This window comes from Dermochelys coriacea, chromosome 4 (assembly GCF_009764565.3).
Source record: "Dermochelys coriacea isolate rDerCor1 chromosome 4, rDerCor1.pri.v4, whole genome shotgun sequence".
Lineage (NCBI taxonomy): Eukaryota > Metazoa > Chordata > Testudines > Dermochelyidae > Dermochelys > Dermochelys coriacea.
This window is the reverse complement of record NC_050071.1, coordinates 145,656,831-145,674,397: the sequence shown is the minus strand read 5'-3', so window position 1 is coordinate 145,674,397 and position 17,567 is coordinate 145,656,831. Positions and strand designations below refer to the sequence as shown.

The window sequence follows — 17,567 nt, the reverse complement described above, 5'->3', positions numbered from 1 at the left end:
CCCTTCAAAGGGGGTTGTTGTGCACTTGAGTCACTGGGCAGTTCTTTAGCTGAGCATTCCCAGGCAGAGCTGATCTCAGCATCTGTGTGAAGCCGCAGCTGGGTGTGTCCCTACCGGTGCAAATGCTGGCGGAAGTGCCAGCTTGGAGAGCGTAGCAACTTGTCACAGCAGCACAGTGTGATTGGGAGCCCAGGCTGGTCGGTCAGGTGGGCTCAGCGGTACCCCAGTGCCAGGCAGCACCCCGAAAGGGGAACCTGTCACATAGAGATCTAGGAAGATGGCACTCTAAGAGATGGAAGATGTGCAACATCATCTTCAGGAGCTGATTGCAAATGGCATCATTACCGAATCCTGCCACCCATGTGCCTCGCCCTTTGTGGTGGTCTGTAAAAGGAATGGGAAAATCCTGGCCCTGGTTCGGGGGGCTCAGTCCAGGCATAGGGCCTGCGTGTGGGTCTCGGGCCGGTGACGTGTGTCACCAAGCCACAGGATCAGTGCCACTGCCAGCTTCTAAACAGTCCCTTGGGGGAACCCTTCAGTGGGGCAGCTCCCAAGGGCCCCACACTCCCTCTGGGGCCGGCCCTGCAGCCTCCAGTCCCCGCCTCTGAGACTGAGTCTCTATCTCCAGCCTCCTGTGTCATCTGTGCTCTGCCCGGTGAGTCCCACAGAGCCAGGCCTGCGGGGGCCCAGCCAGGGTTGGCAGAGGCCCCCGGTCGCCTTCTGCACACAGCGGTTTACTGGTCACCGGGGCGCAGCGTTGGCAGCCGTTAGCGTAGCCAAGAGACGCAAAGTGGGGCCTGGGGGAGATGGAGGGCTCTAGGGGAATGGGGTGGGACTAGCATCCCATTGCTTCCCCATCTCCCCTGCTCCCTGGGGCCCTGATGTTGCCAGGCCAGAGGGCCCTCATGGGCCCTGTTCCCACATGGCTCCGCCCACTGCTCCCCTTAGCCTTGGGACAGGGTCACAGCCTCGCCCCACAGCTGGCTTTGGGGTCCATCTCAGCCTGGCCTGGCCCTGTCCTCCTGGGGAGCTGGTGAGCCCCCCACTCCTGAGCTCCCGCCCAGGCCATGGCGGTTGTAGTGATCCCAAGTGAGACAGATCATCTGGGGCATTGAGATCAGGGGTGGGGGTGCTGGACCCTTCCCTGGTGAGACGCCCCTGCACAGGTGGGAACAGTGCCATGGTGCTGCCCTGCCCCTCCCCCAGCCCAGCAGCAGAATTTGTGGGGGTGCCTGGGGGGGTTCCAGCATCCTCCCTCCAGGTACCCACGTGTCAGGGGCTTGCTCATCAGTTGTGGGGGGCAGGGTGAGCGTCACGGGGGGGAATCTGTCCCTGCACAAAGCATTATGAAGGCAAGAGTTCGTGCCAGGCACCCGCAGGCCTTTGAGAGCCCCAGGGCCCATGGGGCAGTGGCTGCTGCCCGGCCCAGTGCATGGCTCTGCCAGCTGGCGTGGGGCACTGGGAGCGCTGCCCCTGCCCAGCCCCGTGTCACGGCCCTACAGCCAAGGCCGGGCAGCCGGGGCTGCACCCAGTGAAGCGGAAGGAGCTGGCAGCGGGCAGGACAATGAGCCATTCACCAGGGCAAGCTCCTTGGGTAGCCCCAATTAGGGCAGCAGCCTGGCGCTCTGCTCGGCGGCCGAGCCGCGACATGAGAGCCCTGAGCACGGACAAGCCGCCCTTGTGTGTGAGGCGCCGCCTGCACCCCCGATAGATAGCGCAGCAGCACCAGCTCCCCAAGCCCTGCCAGACATAGCCTGACCCCTGCTGACCTGTGTGTGGCGTGTCTGGCATGGGGGTCTGCCACCCACAAGGGTGAAGGAGAGGCAGCAAGCCCAGCACCTTTCCCACTCCCAGCTCCACTCTGCCCCAGGTCCCCTGAGTGCCACTCTGCCCATTATACAACTGGGGAAACTGAGGCACCAAGTGAACAAGGGACTTGCCCAAGGTCACAGTCAGGGCCAGAGACCTAGCTCCCAGCCCCCCTAGTTCCCAGTCCCCCCTCCAGCTCTAACCCACTGGATTCCTCCCACCCCTGAGCTGGGAAGAACCTATGAGCCCTGGCTCCCAGCCCCCCACCCCAGCTCTGACCATTACAGCCACTCTCTGACTGGCACAGATTGCATCTCACACGCAATCGCCGTTTCAGTCTCTCCCAGGTCCCGCCATGTTCCCCTCCCACTGCTGCTCCAGATGGGCCAACAGGTCATCTGGCTGGGGGGGGGGCACAGACCCAGATGTGTCCTCGCTGCCCCTCCCCCCCACTCAGGGGGAGCCACCCTGGCTTCCAGCTGTGACACCAGGTGCCCTGGAAGGGGGAACATTGGGCCCGCTCCTTCGGGTTTGGCTGGTGGTGGGCCGTGGGCTGGAACCCGCCCAGCAGATGTGACCTCCCCTCCCCACATGGCGGGTCAGATGCTGCAGAGTGTGGGGGGGCCCCAGCGCAGGGAGAGGCCCTTCCCCCCTCCACCCCCACACCCTCCGCCAGGGCTCCACACCAGTGCCACGGCAAGGCCCTGCTACCAGCTTGGCCTCCAGGGACCCCAAAGAAGAGCTCCCTCCCCCACACCTGCCAGACTAGGCAGGGCAGCTCAACCCCCCCACAACTGACATCCAAAGACAATGAGACCAACACCCCCACCCTGCATCCTCAGGGCCAAACTAGGGCCAGCTTGATACAGGAGTCCATGCACGGGTCACCCCCCACTGCCCTGCCCTGCCCAGCATGACATGTGTGGGTTGGGCATGAGGGGCACCGGCAGAGCTGGGGGGCAGGGCTGGGCTAGCAGGGGCTGCGGGTCGGGAGTGAGGGGCACCGGCAGAGCTGGGGGGGGCAGGGGGGCCTAGCAGGGGCTGCGGGTCGGGAGTGAGGGGCACCGGCAGAGCTGGGGGGGCAGGGGGCTGTGAGGCAGGATGGGGGGGATGCAGCTGCTCCCCAAACCGTCCTTTACTAGCCAGTTCTCCTGTCCCTTGTGGCTTATTTATCTTGGGGTGGGGGGGCAGTGGACGGGGCCATGCAGGTACGGGGCTGGTGGGGCAGCGGAGGGGCCGTGCGGGTATGGGGCTGGGGGGGCAGCATGGGTACGGGGCTGGGGGGGGTAGTGGAGGCCGTGCAGGTATGGGGCAGGGGAGCAGTTGGGGGACGTCATGCGGGTACGGGGCTGGTGGGGCAGTGGAGGGGGCAGTGCGGGTACAGGGCTGGGGGGCAGCAGAGGGGCCGTGCGGGTACAAGGCAGGGGGCCAGTGGAGGGGGCGTGAGGGTATGGGGCTGGGGGGCAGCGGAGAGTCCGTGAGGGTAGGGGCGGGGGGGCCGTACGGGTACGGGGCAGGGGGTCAGCGGAGGGGCTGTGCGGGTAGGGGCTGGGGTCAGCGGAGGGGCCGTGCGGGTATGGGGCAGGGGGGCAGCGAAGGGGGCCGTGCGGGTAGGGGCGCCAGCGGAGGGGGCTGTGCGGGTAGGGGTGGGGGGCAGCGAAGGGGCCGTGCGGGTAGGGGCGCCAGCGGAGGGGGCTGTGCGGGTAGGGGTGGGGGGCAGCGGAGGGGGCTGTGCGGGTACAGGCGGTGGGCAGCGGAGGGGCCGTGCGGGTAGGGGCGCCAGCGGAGGGGGCAGTGCGGGTAGGGGCGGGGGGCAGCGGAGGGGGCTGTGCGGGTAGGGGCGGGGGGCAGCGGAGGGGCCATGCGGGTAGGGGCGCCAGCGGAGGGGGCAGTGCGGGTAGGGGTGGGGGGCAGCGGAGGGGCCGTGCGGGTAGGGGCGGGGGGCCAGTGGAGGGGCCGTGCGGGTAGGGGCACCAGCGGAGGGGGCTGTGCGGGTAGGGGCAGGGGGCAGCGGAGGGGGCCGAGCGGGTAGGGGCGCCAGTGGAGGGGGCTGTGCGGGTAGGGGCGGGGGGCAGCGGAGGGGCCGTGTGGGTAGGGGCACCAGCGGAGGGGGCGTGCGGGTGGGGGCAGCGGAGGGGGCGTGCAGGTAGAGGCAGGGGGCAGCGGAGGGGGCCGAGCGGGTAGGGGCGGGGGGCAGCGGAGGGGCCATGCGGGTAGGGGCACCAGCGGAGGGGGCTGTGCGGGTAGGGGCGGGGGGCCAGTGGAGGGGCCGTGTGGGTAGGGGCACCAGCGGAGGGGGCGTGCGGGTGGGGGCGGGGGCAGCGGAGGCGCCGTGCGGGTAGAGGCAGGGGGCAGCGGAGGGGGCTGTGCGGGTAGAGGCAGGGGGCAGCGGAGGGGGCTGTGCGGGTAGGGGCGGGGGGCAGCGGAGGGGCCATGCGGGTAGGGGCACCAGCGGAGGGGGCTGTGCGGGTAGGACGGGGGGCAGCGGAGAGGGCCGAGCGGGTAGGGGCGGGGGGCAGCGGAGGGGGCTGTGCGGGTAGGGGCGGGGGGCAGCGGAGGGGCCATGCGGGTAGGGGCACCAGCGGAGGGGGCGTGCGGGTGGGGCAGGGGGCAGCAGAGGGGGCCGAGCGGGTAGGGGCGGGGGGCAGCGGAGGGGCCGTGCGGGTAGGGGCGGGGGGCAGCGGAGGGGCCGTGCGGGTAGGGGCACCAGCGGAGGGGGCTGTGCGGGTAGGGGCACCAGCGGAGGGGCCATGCGGGTAGAGGCAGGGGGCAGCGGAGGGGGCCGAGCGGGTAGGGGCGGGGGGGCAGCGAAGGGGCCATGCGGGTAGGGGCACCAGCGGAGGGGGCTGTGCGGGTAGGGGCACCAGCGGAGGGGCCATGCGGGTAGGGGCAGGGGGCAGCGGAGGGGGCCGAGCGGGTAGGGGCACCAGCGGAGGGGGCTGTGCGGGTAGGGGCGGGGGGCAGCGGAGGGGCCGTGCGGGTAGGGGCACCAGCGGAGGGGGCTGTGCGGGTAGGGGCGGGGGGCAGCGGAGGGGCCATGCGGGTAGGGGCACCAGCGGAGGGGGCTGTGCGGGTAGGGGCACCAGCGGAGGGGCCATGCGGGTAGGGGCAGGGGGCAGCGGAGGGGGCCGAGCGGGTAGGGGCACCAGCGGAGGGGGCTGTGCGGGTAGGGGCGGGGGGCAGCGGAGGGGCCGTGCGGGTAGGGGCACCAGCGGAGGGGGCTGTGCGGGTAGGGGCGGGGGGCAGCGGAGGGGCCGTGCGGGTAGGGGCACCAGCGGAGGGGCCATGCGGGTAGGGGCAGGGGGCAGCGGAGGGGGCCGAGCGGGTAGGGGCGGGGGGCAGCGAAGGGGCCGTGCGGGTAGAGGCAGGGGGCAGCGGAGGGGGCTGTGCGGGTAGGGGCACCAGCGGAGGGGGCTGTGCGGGTAGGGGCAGGGGGCAGCGGAGGGGGCTGTGCGGGTAGGGGCGGGGGGCAGCGAAGGGGCCGTGCGGGTAGAGGCAGGGGGCAGCGGAGGGGGCTGTGCGGGTAGGGGCGGGGGGCAGCGGAGGGGGCTGTGCGGGTAGGGGCGGGGGGCAGCGAAGGGGCCGTGCGGGTAGAGGCAGGGGGCAGCGGAGGGGGCTGTGCGGGTAGGGGCGGGGGGCAGAGGAGGGGCCATGCGGGTAGGGGCACCAGCGGAGGGGCCATGCGGGTAGAGGCAGGGGGCAGCGGAGGGGGCCGAGCGGGTAGGGGCGGGGGGCAGCGAAGGGGCCGTGCGGGTAGAGGCAGGGGGCAGCGGAGGGGGCTGTGCGGGTAGGGGCACCAGCGGAGGGGGCGTGCGGGTGGGGCAGGGGGCAGCAGAGGGGGCCGAGCGGGTAGGGGCGGGGGGCAGCGGAGGGGCCGTGCGGGTAGGGGCGGGGGGCAGCGGAGGGGCCGTGCGGGTAGAGGCAGGGGGCAGCGGAGGGGGCTGTGCGGGTAGGGGCGGGGGGCAGCGAAGGGGCCGTGCGGGTAGAGGCAGGGGGCAGCGGAGGGGGCTGTGCGGGTAGGGGCGGGGGGCAGCGGAGGGGCCATGCGGGTAGGGGCAGGGGGCAGCGGAGGGGGCCGAGCGGGTAGGGGCACCAGCGGAGGGGGCTGTGCGGGTAGGGGCGGGGGGCAGCGGAGGGGCCGTGCGGGTAGGGGCACCAGCGGAGGGGGCTGTGCGGGTAGGGGCGGGGGGCAGCGGAGGGGCCGTGCGGGTAGGGGCACCAGCGGAGGGGCCATGCGGGTAGGGGCAGGGGGCAGCGGAGGGGGCCGAGCGGGTAGGGGCGGGGGGCAGCGAAGGGGCCGTGCGGGTAGAGGCAGGGGGCAGCGGAGGGGGCTGTGCGGGTAGGGGCACCAGCGGAGGGGGCTGTGCGGGTAGGGGCAGGGGGCAGCGGAGGGTGCTGTGCGGGTAGAGGCAGGGGGCAGCGGAGGGGGCTGTGCGGGTTGGGGCGGGGGGCAGCGAAGGGGCCGTGCGGGTAGAGGCAGGGGGCAGCGGAGGGGGCTGTGCGGGTAGGGGCGGGGGGCAGCGGAGGGGCCATGCGGGTAGGGGCACCAGCGGAGGGGCCATGCGGGTAGAGGCGGGGGGCAGCGGAGGGGGCCGAGCGGGTAGGGGCGGGGGGCAGCGGAGGGGCCATGCGGGTAGAGGCAGGGGGCAGCGGAGGGGGCCGAGCGGGTAGGGGCGGGGGGCAGCGGAGGGGCCGTGCGGGTAGGGGCGGGGGGCAGCGGAGGGGCCGTGCGGGTAGAGGCAGGGGGCAGCGGAGGGGGCTGTGCGGGTAGGGGCGGGGGGCAGCGGAGGGGCAGTGCGGGTAGGGGCAGGGGGCAGCGGAGGGGCCGTGCGGGTAGGGGCACCAGTGGAGGGGGCTGTGCGGGTAGGGGCACCAGCGGAGGGGCCATGCGGGTAGAGGCAGGGGGCAGCGGAGGGGGCCGAGCGGGTAGGGGCGGGGGGCAGCGAAGGGGCCGTGCGGGTAGAGGCAGGGGGCAGCGGAGGGGGCTGTGCGGGTAGGGGCGGGGGGCAGCGGAGGGGCCGTGCGGGTAGGGGCGGGGGGCAGTGGAGGGGCCGTGCGGGTAGAGGCAGGGGGCAGCGGAGGGGGCTGTGCGGGTAGGGGCGGGGGGCAGCGGAGGGGCCATGCGGGTAGGGGCACCAGCGGAGGGGGCTGTGCGGGTAGGGGCACCAGCGGAGGGGCCATGCGGGTAGAGGCAGGGGGCAGCGGAGGGGGCCGAGCGGGTAGGGGCGGGGGGCAGCGGAGGGGGCTGTGCGGGTAGGGGCGGGGGGCAGCGAAGGGGCCGTGCGGGTAGAGGCAGGGGGCAGCGGAGGGGGCTGTGCGGGTAGGGGCAGGGGGCAGCGGAGGGGGCTGTGCGGGTAGGGGCGGGGGGCAGCGGAGGGGGCTGTGCGGGTAGGGGCACCAGCGGAGGGGGCGTGCGGGTGGGGCAGGGGGCAGCGGAGGGGGCCGAGCGGGTAGGGGCACCAGCGGAGGGGCCGTGCGGGTAGAGGCAGGGGGCAGCGGAGGGGGCTGTGCGGGTAGGGGCGGGGGCAGCGGAGGGGGCTGTGCGGGTAGGGGCGGGGGGCAGCGAAGGGGCCGTGCGGGTAGAGGCAGGGGGCAGCGGAGGGGGCCGAGCGGGTAGGGGCGGGGGGCAGCGAAGGGGCCGTGCGGGTAGGGGCGGGGGGCAGCGGAGGGGCCGTGCGGGTAGGGGCGGGGGGCAGCGGAGGGGCCGTGCGGGTAGGGGCGGGGGGCAGCGGAGGGGGCTGTGCGGGTAGGGGCGGGGGGCAGCGAAGGGGCCGTGCGGGTAGAGGCAGGGGGCAGCGGAGGGGGCTGTGCGGGTAGGGGCAGGGGGCAGCGGAGGGGGCTGTGCGGGTAGGGGCGGGGGGCAGCGAAGGGGCCGTGCGGGTAGAGGCAGGGGGCAGCGGAGGGGGCCGAGCGGGTAGGGGCGGGGGGCAGCGAAGGGGCCGTGCGGGTAGGGGCGGGGGGCAGCGGAGGGGGCTGTGCGGGTAGGGGCACCAGCGGAGGGGGCGTGCGGGTGGGGCAGGGGGCAGCAGAGGGGGCCGAGCGGGTACGGGGCAGGGGCAGGGGCAGGGCAGCTGTGCGGGGAGGTGGTTCCTAACGCCGTGGGGCTGGGGCGGGCGTGGCGCGGCTCTTTTCGGGGAAGCCTTTATGGCAGAAGTTGGGGTGGGCGACACTTTACACAAGGGCCGGACGGGGCAGACGAGGGTGCATCCAGCCCCAGCCGCGCCTGCTGACCCTGCCCAGTGCCCGGAGCACAGAACCGGGAATCACCAAGTGACCCAGCCCATCTGCTCCCGCTCTCGGGGCCTGGCATCGGCACCGTCGGCAGCCCGGCCTCTGGGCGGGGTGGGGCCGGGCTGCCTGTTGCTACGCGCACCCGGGTGTTATTGGGTCCTATTGAGTATCAGCGTCCCGAGACGCTTCTGCCAGGCAGCCCCGCGTCCCCCGCTCAGCGTCCGGTCGCCGGGCATTCGTACAGCAGCGTTTATAAAAGCAGGGCGCCTGCTCCGTGCTGTAATTCAACGGGTTTTTGCACCGATTGCACCCGATGAGTGAGCTGTGGCCCACGAAAGCTTCTGCTCAGATAAATGTGTTAGTCTCCAAGGTGCCACAAGTCCTCCTGTTCTTTTCCTGGGCGTGTTTTTCTGCTGTTCCTACCTGGACGTTATCACGTCTCTCCGAGGCGGGCGATAGCGACTCCCCGGCCTACGGGACGTCTCTGCCGAGCCGCCTGCTCCTCACAGCCGTCCCTCCCCAGCCCTCAGCGTACAAGCTCCTCTCGGCGCTTTCTGCTGTGATGTGCCAGCAGCCTGGCTCTGCCGGAGCCCGTCCTGCCGGACTGGCCCCTTTCCCAAAGCTCTCCCGTTGCCAGGGGCGCGGAGCAGCAGGCCAGGCCAGGGACCTGGGCGCCGGGGGGCAGAGGACGGCTGGGCCGTTTTCACGCTGAAGCCTCAGGGTCTCCCCGCCAGCCCCTGCCCTGGAGCCAGACATGGGCTCCCGGAGCTGCGCGTCCAGCAGAACTGCCCCCACTAGGCATGGGGCGGGCAGGGCTGGATTAACTTTTTGCGGGCCCCCAAGGGGAAGGGTGGTAAAGGAGCCAAGATGGACACAGGAGTTGTGTTGCACACAGCACTGGCCTGCACAGGTGTTATTCAGGAGTTTAAGCGGCAGCGGGAGGTGCACCTGCGACGGGAGCCCCGGGGCAGAAAGATCCACGCACCTGCACAGAAAAGAAAAGGTTCAAAGTCAAACCCTGTGGGTGCAAACAGCGAACAAAAGCCAGAGCTGGGCAACCCCCCAGCCACGTGCTGCGGCCACGGAAAGGGAACCTTCCCGCTGCCCCCCACGCCCCATCTCAGAGCAGCCGCCAGGGCGCAAGTGCCGTTTGGGTAGGAAATGGGACCGAGTTTAAACCCTCTTTAAAATGTTTTAAAAATAAAAAATATGAAAAGCGTCAAGTACATTTTATTTCCAGCGTCGTCATTCACACGGGTCCTGCCAGTCCTTCCCCCAGGCACGGAGACGAGGTCAGGACCAGCTGTGCCCACAAAACACCAGGCCAACCCCCCAAATCGGACCAGCCCCACATCCCGCCCCAGGCTGAGTCTCTCAAACTGGACCAGTCCCCCCAGCCCGAACCGGATCAAACCCCTCTGTGAACCGACCCCTCGATCTGAACCACCCCACTGCCCACCAGAACAGGGCTTCTCCTGAACCAGACCCCTGCCCCCGAATCCGCAGCCAGACCCCTCTCCGCCTCCCCGGGGCGCTGCTGGGGGGCTGGGCCGGGGGGCGCCGGGTCCCCCCCGGGGCGCTGGGCCGGGGGGCGTCGGGTCCCCTTCCGGGGCGTTGCTGGGGGGCTGGGGAGGGGGGGCGCCGGGTCCCCCCCGGGGCGCTGCTGGGGGGCTGGGGGCGCCGGGTCCCCCCCGGGGCGCTGCTGGGGGGCTGGGGTTGGGGGGCGCCGGGTCCCCCCGGGGCGCTGCTGGGGGGCTGGGGGCGCCACCGCACACACCCGGCGGGGGGGGGCGCTCGGCAGGGGAGCGTCCCACGGCCCCCGCGCTGTTACCCCCCCGGCCCGCCAGGGGGCACCCATCCTGACGCGAGCGGACAGCAGGGACTACAGCTCCCGGCATGCACCGCGCCAGCCGCTCGGCGCCCCGCCCCCAGCTCGCGGGCGGCCTGGCCGCGCAGGGCACGGCGGGAGCTGTAGTTCTCGCCGTTGCCGTGGGGACAGGCCCCGCCCCAACCCGGAAGTGGGTGGGAGGCGGTTCTAAGATGGCGTCTCCTCCTCAGGGGGGCCCGATGGCGATCGCCATGCGGCTGCGGAACCAGCTCCAGGCCGTCTACAAGATGGACCCGCTCCGCAACGAGGTGAGGCGCCGCGGCTCCCGCAACACCGGCCGCGCCTTGGGGCGGACAGAGCAGCGCGCATGCGCGGGCGGAAGAGGGGCTCCCGCGCCTGAGTGGGCGACGGACAGGGCCGCGCATGCGCACCAGTGGCGGTGCGCACGTGCCCTGAAAGCGGTGTCTGGCGGGGCGTGGGCTGCCCGTGCGCATGCGCAGCCGTGAGCCCGCTTGTCTCCCCCCGCCGGGGACCCTGAGTCCGCTCCAGGGGGCGGGGCCGAGGGGCCAGGCTCCGCCCCCAGCCGGGCTTGGGCATAGTTAAGGTGATGTCGCCTGGGGGGGGGAAGTAGCCCCGCCCCTCACCTCCCACCCCACAGCCCAGCCATGGATCCCCCTCCCGTTCCTGCCCACCACAGTCCACAGGGGTCCCCCTCCTGCCAGGCTGGGGCACCCGCGTATTGCTGGGGCAGCTGGGGGGTGCCCGCGCAGGGTCCCCCGGTTGGGCCCTGGCCCGCAGCAGGGGTCTCTGGGCCTAACGGGCTCCCCGGGCACCACCCCAGGCTGAGCCAGCACACGGCTCAGGAGGAGCTGGGGGTCGAGAGCAGCTCGCGGGGGCGGGGGGGCCTCGCTTGTCCCTCTCTCAGCCCCAGAAGCGTAGGTTCAAGGGCTGCTGGATTGGCCCCCCAAGATGGCGGCTGCACTAGCAGAGCTGTGGGGGGAGGGGACTCAGCACGATTGCAGGGGCTGCAGGTGGGGAGCGAGGGGCCCCGGTGACATGTGCCTTGCGTGGCAGGAGGAGGTGAAGGTGAAGATGAAGGAGCTGAACGAGCACATCGTGTGCTGTCTCTGCGCCGGGTACTTCATCGACGCCACCACCATCACCGAGTGCCTGCACACGTGTGAGTGCGGGGGCCAGGCTGGATGGGGGGCACCAGGGGACAGCCCCTGCCCCCCGGGCTGTGTCACGGCAGCGGGCGGCAGCAGGCTCCCGCACCTGAGGGCGGGGGGGGGCAGCATCTTTCTGTGGGGCAGGGCTCCCAGTGGCTGCGCTGCTCGACCTGGCCCTGCCGTCGCTGGCCCAGGGGCTGCATTCTGGAGCCCTCTGACCCCGAGTCTCCTGCAGACCTGGGCAAGAGGAGCCAGGCTGCTCCCGCTGCTGGGCCGGCGTCTCTCCCGGAGAGTTAGGAGCCCCCTAGGCATATGAAGGAGCCAGCTGGGCCAGGGGCGGAGAGGGGTCAGAGGGAGCTGGCTGAGGGGTGCTGTGTGGGGGGAGCTGGTTGGGGGTACGGGGTGGAATGGTCAGGGCCCAGCCTCCACCTCTCCCCCCCGTGCTTTCAGGGGTTGCCTGCTGTAGCGAGCCTGGCCAGCAGGCGGCAGCATCGCACCGCCCTGCATGGGCTGGAGATGCCCCGGGGGAGGGGGATCAAGCTGGGTGCCCAGCTCGGCCGGGCAGCGGGAGCTGGCCCAGCGCCCAGGGCCTGCAGGAGGGTCAGCCCGCACCACGAGGGCCCCAGCTGGGCAGGGGCAGGGGATGCTGGCTGAAGCCGCCTGCAGGGCTGGATGGGCCCGGGGTGGGGAGCCGGGCAGGGGTAGGGGCTGCTGCCCCCTGCGTCCCGGGCTATGCCAGGCTGGGTCCCCTGGCCCTGACACCTGGCCCTCCCCCCAGTCTGCAAGAGCTGCATTGTCAAGTACCTGCAGACCAGCAAGTATTGCCCCATGTGCAACACCAAGATCCACGAGACCCAGCCGCTGCTCAACCTCAAGCTGGACCGTGTCATGCAGGATGTGCTCTACAAGCTGGTGCCCGGCCTGCAGGAAAGTGAGTGGGCGGCTAGGGAGGAAGGGGGGGACTCTACTGTGGGGGGCAGGGATGAGGTCGGGTGGCTCTGCTGTGATGGGGGGCAGCTGTGAGCCCCGGGGGATGGGGTGGGGGGGCTCTGCTGTCCGTGCCCCACCTGCAGCCCCTGAGTAGGGAGCCATCAGCACAAAGGGCCGGCCTGCGACTAGCAGACGCCCAGTCGATGGCTCCACACCGCAGCCCTGGTGCTTCTCAGTCCCCTGCCCGGCCAGGGCTACTTGGGCAGGACAAGACTGCCTTCACCCCAGAGCACACAGCCTATGCCAGGCCCTACTGGGGGGGGCAGGGGCCCTCCCGAGTGCGGGAAGCTAGCTGGGCGCTGAGCACTGCCCCCTCTCCCTGCAGGCGAGGAGAAGCGGATCCGGGAGTTCTACCAGTCGCGCGGGCTCGACCGAGTGACCCAGCCCAGCAGCGAGGGTGCGATACTCACAGTGCGCTGTGCCTAGCCTGGGGGGGCTCTGAGCCCTGTGCTGGGGGTGGGAGGACAGGGGTCTGGGATGTGGGGGGACAGTGGGGTGGCAGGGGGAGGAGGGCTTCACGGAGCTGGGGGAGAACAGGGCGATGGGGAGGGAGGAGCTGCGGGGGGTGGGACGGGGTGGCAGGGGAGGGGGCTCTGTGGAGCTGGGGGGGCAGGACAGAGGGATGGGGTAGCAGGGGGAGGGGGCTCCACAGAGCTCGGGGAGAACAGGGAGATGGGGAGGAAGGGTCTCTGCGGAGCTGGGGGATGGGATGGGGCGGCAGGGGGAGGGGCAGTGGGGGCAGGCTGTAGCTGCCTCTCCGTGGGGCATCCATCCTGCCCCACTCACTGCTGTCTGCTGGGCTGGTCTCCTGTGGGCCCCGTTTGCTGGCTCCGGGGGGGCTGGGCCCATCGCTGTCCCCGTCTCACTGCCGTGCGTCCCCCTCCAGATCCCGTGGTCGACACGATGGGTTTGCCCTACAGCAGCTTCGACCACTCCCGTGCTCACTACTACCGCTATGACGAGCACGTCTCCCTGTGCCTGGAGCGGCAGAGGTCAGTGGGGCGGTGCCCGTGGGGGGTGGGCTCAGCAGATGGGGTCACTGAACCCTGCCCAGGACTGGGGGTGGCAACGTGCCTCTCGATGCTGATCCACAGTTCCCTGCTCTCCCGCCCTGGGCTTCCCTCCCAGTGCCCCCAGCTCTGCCCGGATCCCTCCGTGCCTGCTCTGAGAAACCCACGCACACCACAGCCATGCAGCCAGCGCTGGGGTGGGACTAACCTGTTTAATAACCCCCAGCTGCTCAGGGCACGGAGCCTGGGGGAGTCCTGGGTCCGTGGAGGCTGGGGTGGGTCCTTAGGGAGACCGAGTGGGATTCCGGAGTGAGACTTTGGCCAGAGCACCAGGCTTAATGCGGCTTCTCTGGGGAGGGGCCGGAGACCTGAGTCACGGGTCTGGTCAGGCTCCGGGTTTACCTGGGGTTTGGGAGGCAGAACGGCCAGCAGCCCAGTACCCCATAGTACGCGTTGGGGGGGAGGGGAGAGCGCCCCCTGCTGGGTACGAGCTCTCTCCATCCCAAAGCCCCAGCCTCGGGACTGGCTGCAAAGGCAGCTCTGCTCTGCCCAGCCCATGGACCCCTCCCTGTTGAAGTTGGTAGGTGGCCCCAAGGTCGGGGGAGGGGGAAGTGGTGAGGGCAGGTCCGTCCCAGAGCAAGCTGGTCGCTTGGCAGGCTGGGCACAAGCACCAGGGTGAAAGGGGCAAAGGCTGCAGGCCGTCCAGACCGGCGGGGGGTCGTGGCGGGTGAGTGGCTGACTGCCACGCTGCGGCCAGAAGGCGAATGCCGTCCTGGGCTGTGCAAACGGGGGATGTCGAGCAGGAGCCCAGGGGTGACTTTCTGGGGTGGCTGCTGCTGGGATCCTGTGACTGGCTCTGGTGCCCACAGCTCAAGAGGGGCGTTGAGAACGTGGAGGGGGGAGAAGCGCCTTGGGAGCGATCAAAGGGTTAGAAACCTGCCCTGGAGTGAGAGACGTAGGGAGCCTGGTCGATTTAAAGAGAAGGGTCAGGGTGGCTGGGTCCCCGTCTGTTGGCTCCTACGCGTGGAACAGAAATGTGGCGTCCGGGGCCCTTCGGCCTGGCAGAGGGCAGGCTGGGGGCTGGGGGCTGGAAGCTGAGGCGAGCCACATTCAGACGGGACGTGAAGCCCACACGTTGGCCAGGGAGGGGAACGACCCACGAGCCGTTTCCACAGGGAGGGTCAGGGCTGGTGTGTCTCTAAGATGCGGCTCCTGTGCGAGCGGGAGCAGTGCAGGTGGTCTGGCCTGTGTTCCCCGGGGCAGACGAGGGGAGCACAGGGCCCTGTCTGGCCGGGGGGTGTCTGCGGCTAGGGGCTCTGGGCTGTGGGGTGGAAGCGATGAGGCTGGGTTTAGGAGCTCCCAGGGGGAGCTGCTGTGAAGAGGGCCAGCCAGTGCCCATGTTGCACCCTCCCTGTGGGCACTAGCTGTGCCAGCGCCCCAGGGCAGGGTTTGCCCCTCCCCCGGCTGGCCAGGCCAGCAAGCCCAGCTCTCATGGGCTGTCCCCTCTTGTCTCTCCCCAGCTCCAGCAAAGAGAAGAACAAGACTGGTTTGCAGGTAAGGCCAGGCGGGGGGTGGCCGGCTGCTGGCAGCCGGGGGCACCACGATCCTGCCTGGCTCCCAGGGGGGCGCTGGGGCCAGCACGCGGGGGGCCGGACGCCGGCCGGTGTTTCCTGCGTTCTCTCAGCGCTCTGTGGGCAGGCAGGTGAGGACACTGGCTCCTCCCAGCCAGTGTCCTTGTCCCCCAGCTGGCCAGGGCCTGGCCCTCCCCCCAACTGTCCGGCTCCCCTGCGGGGGTTGGGCTGGGAGCTTGACCTCCCAGTGCTGTGCAAGGCCCCTGCAGCCCCAGGATCCTGTCTCGCTAACTGGGGGGGCTGGAGGCAGTGGCCAGGCCCCTTGCCGGGGTGGGGGGAGGGCAGCCCGGGTGGCTCCTTCCATTGATGTCTCCTGTGTCCCCCATCAGACCCACACCCCTGGGCTGGGCACCAACGTGTCCCAATTCCTGCTGGGTCCATGCCAGGGATGCCCCCTGGCCCAAAGGGGGCTGTGCCAGCCCAGAGCCCTGCCCAGCAAACACTGCACCAGGGTAGGGTGGTGCAGCGCTGGGGGTGGGAGGTGGTCAGGGGGAGCCCCGGGGGGGTCTGTGTGGAGTAGCTGGGGCATGCAGGGGCTGGCCGGGGCTGTGTGCAGGGTGGGCTGGCCTGGGGATGCATGCTGGGGGGGGCAGGGGCTGGCCGGGGCTGTGTGCAGGGTGGGCTGGCCTGGGGATGCATGCTGGGGGGGGCAGGGGCTGGCCGGGGCTGTGTGCAGGGTGGGCTGGCCTGGGGATGTGTGCTGCGGAGGCGGGGGGGGCAGGGGGTGTGCTGGCAAGGGGCTGTGGCTGGCCGGGGGTTTCACGCTGGGAGTCGCTGGGGGAGGGGGTGCGTGCTGGGGGCTGGCCGGGAGGTCTGTTTGTCCCAGTCCTGGGGGCCTCCCATGGTGCACTTGGGGGGGCGGGGGCTGGCACGTGCTCCTCTGGCGCTCTGCCCTCACCCACGCTCTCCCTTGCAGCAGAAGTACGTGCGCTGTTCGGTGCGGGCCCAGGTGTGCCACCTGCGCAGGGTCCTGTGCCACCGCCTGGGGCTGGCGCTGCAGCATGTGAGTGATCCACGTGGGCCGTGGCGGCCCTGCGCTGCCAGCCCAGGGTGGGCCATTTTGCAGGAGGCTGTCGGGCTGGGCACGGTGGGACTGGGGGGGTTTGCAGGTGCGGTTGGAGCGGCTGGGGGGCTCTCCAGGCCGGGCACCATGGGCGGGTCTCAGGCTGGGCACCGTGGGGCTGGGGGGGTTTGCAGGTGCGGTTGGACAGGCTGGGGGGCTCTCCAGGCCGGGCACCGTGGGGCTGGGGGGCTCTCCAGGCCGGGCACCGTGGGCAGCGCCCATCCACCTGGTGATGCAGCGTCTCCGTGGCAGGTGCAGATCCTTTACGGCAGCGAGGTGCTCCCTGATCACATGACCATGAAGCAGCTGTGGCTGTCCCGCTGGTTCGGCAAGGTGGGTGCGGGGCCACGGGCACTGGCCTGGGCAGGGGGTGTCGAGCCTGGCCGGGGTACCTGTAGCGCGAGCGCAGCCCAGCAGCCATGCTGGGCACATTGTGGGGCAGGGCCCTAGTTCTCCCCGGCACGCAGCGGGTCCCAGCCCTGGCCTGGTGCTGCCTGCCAGAGCCCTGCCCGCTGTTTCTCCCACCTCCTGCTGAGTGCCGGGGAGGTGGCTTCCTCCCAGGGCTGGGCGCTTCTCCCTCGCTTGAGCTCGCAGGGGGTGCACTGGTGGGGTCTGGCTGCGCTGGCAGGCAGCAGGGGGTGGCAGGGGGGCTGTGCTGGCAGGTAGCGGGGGGGGCATGTGTGCGCTGGGGGGGCTGGGAGGGGTGGTCCCGCTGGCCATCCCTCTCTTCTCACAGCCACTCTCTTGCCTTGCAGCCTGCGCCCCTGCTCCTGCATTACAGCGTGAAGGAGAAGAGGAGGTAGGGGGCTGGGCAGAGGGCACTGCCCTGCCCAGAGACCCCATACCCTGCAGCCCCTCCACCCCACCCTCCCCTCCCCCCTAACTTAAACCCTCCTGCCCCAGCCTGAGTCTATTTTTTGAATAAAACAGTTGAAAATCCCTGGCCGGCCGGTGCGTGTGTGGCACCAGGGGAAAGGGGGCAGGGGAGCCATGCTGGGCAAGCGCTGGGCAGCACCCATGGGAGGGAACAAACACACCCCTCCCACCCTGCCTGCGGCAGTACCCAGCCCTTCCCACGAGCCGGCCCTGGTCCCCCTTCCGACACAGCCATCACAGCCATTCCTGCGCCATGCAGGGGGGCTGTGGGCCCCGGGTGCCAGGGCCACACGGTGCCCCCCGTTCTCTTGTAGCGAGAGAGGGAGCTGCGTGGAGACGTTTATCCAGCGCCAGTTGCTCTGTTGTGCTCAATAGATTAATCACCATCACAGCTGCCTCGGGCTTGTTCCCCCCCGCCAACACCCCCCCCCAGGAGTGATGGGGAAATAATGGGTCTGGGGCCGTGGGGCTGCCCCTCTGCAGTGCAGATAATGAGCCATGATAAAATTGTGGGCCCTGGGATTCCTGGTGGGGGGGCCTGCCCCCGGCTGGCTTCACCGCACTCGGCCAATTTGCCACTATTGTGGGCACGGTACTGCAGCCAGCTGGGCAGAACAGCAGGTCCGGGGCTGCTGGGGGGCGGGGCACTGCCTGCCTGCAGGGGGGGCACCCCCTGAATTCCTCTGGCCCCTGGAGGCCTCGGCAGGGCTGGTGGCAAGCGCAGGGGGGAATGGGCTGCTCCCAGGCTGCTGGGTTAGGGATAGGCGGAGGGGCACCCTTGCCCATGGGGGCGCTGGGGGAGGTGCTGGGCCCTGCTCCCCATGGCAGGTCACGGGCAGGCCCCCGCACCGCGTGGCTTGTTGAGCTGCGGCTGGACCGGCCGGCCAGCTGCACACACGAGCCAGGCGGCTGGTGTCTCCTATTCCTGGAGACCCAACAGGTGCTCCTGAGCCTGGCCCT

General features: G+C 71.1%; 1 protein-coding gene across 6 annotated transcripts; it reads left to right on the top strand.

Moving 5' to 3' along the window:
* Window positions 1-10,026: 10,026 nt before the first annotated feature.
* On the top strand, window positions 10,027-16,670 carry PCGF1 (polycomb group ring finger 1). Of its 6 annotated transcripts, none has more exons than XM_038399609.1 (9): window positions 10,027-10,176; window positions 10,943-11,048; window positions 11,816-11,968; window positions 12,353-12,424; window positions 12,914-13,019; window positions 14,558-14,591; window positions 15,585-15,671; window positions 15,984-16,064; window positions 16,487-16,670. In XM_038399609.1, the coding sequence occupies exons 1-9, from the start codon at window positions 10,081-10,083 to the stop codon at window positions 16,532-16,534; spliced, it is 783 nt and encodes a 260-aa protein (XP_038255537.1). In that variant the 5' UTR covers window positions 10,027-10,080; the 3' UTR covers window positions 16,535-16,670. The 6 variants fall into 6 exon arrangements, with proteins under 6 accessions (XP_038255537.1, XP_043368863.1, XP_038255540.1 ...); XM_043512928.1 differs by having other exon boundaries at window positions 10,035-10,176; window positions 10,946-11,048; XM_038399612.2 differs by having other exon boundaries at window positions 10,035-10,176; window positions 15,588-15,671; window positions 15,990-16,064.
* Window positions 16,671-17,567: the final 897 nt, after the last annotated feature.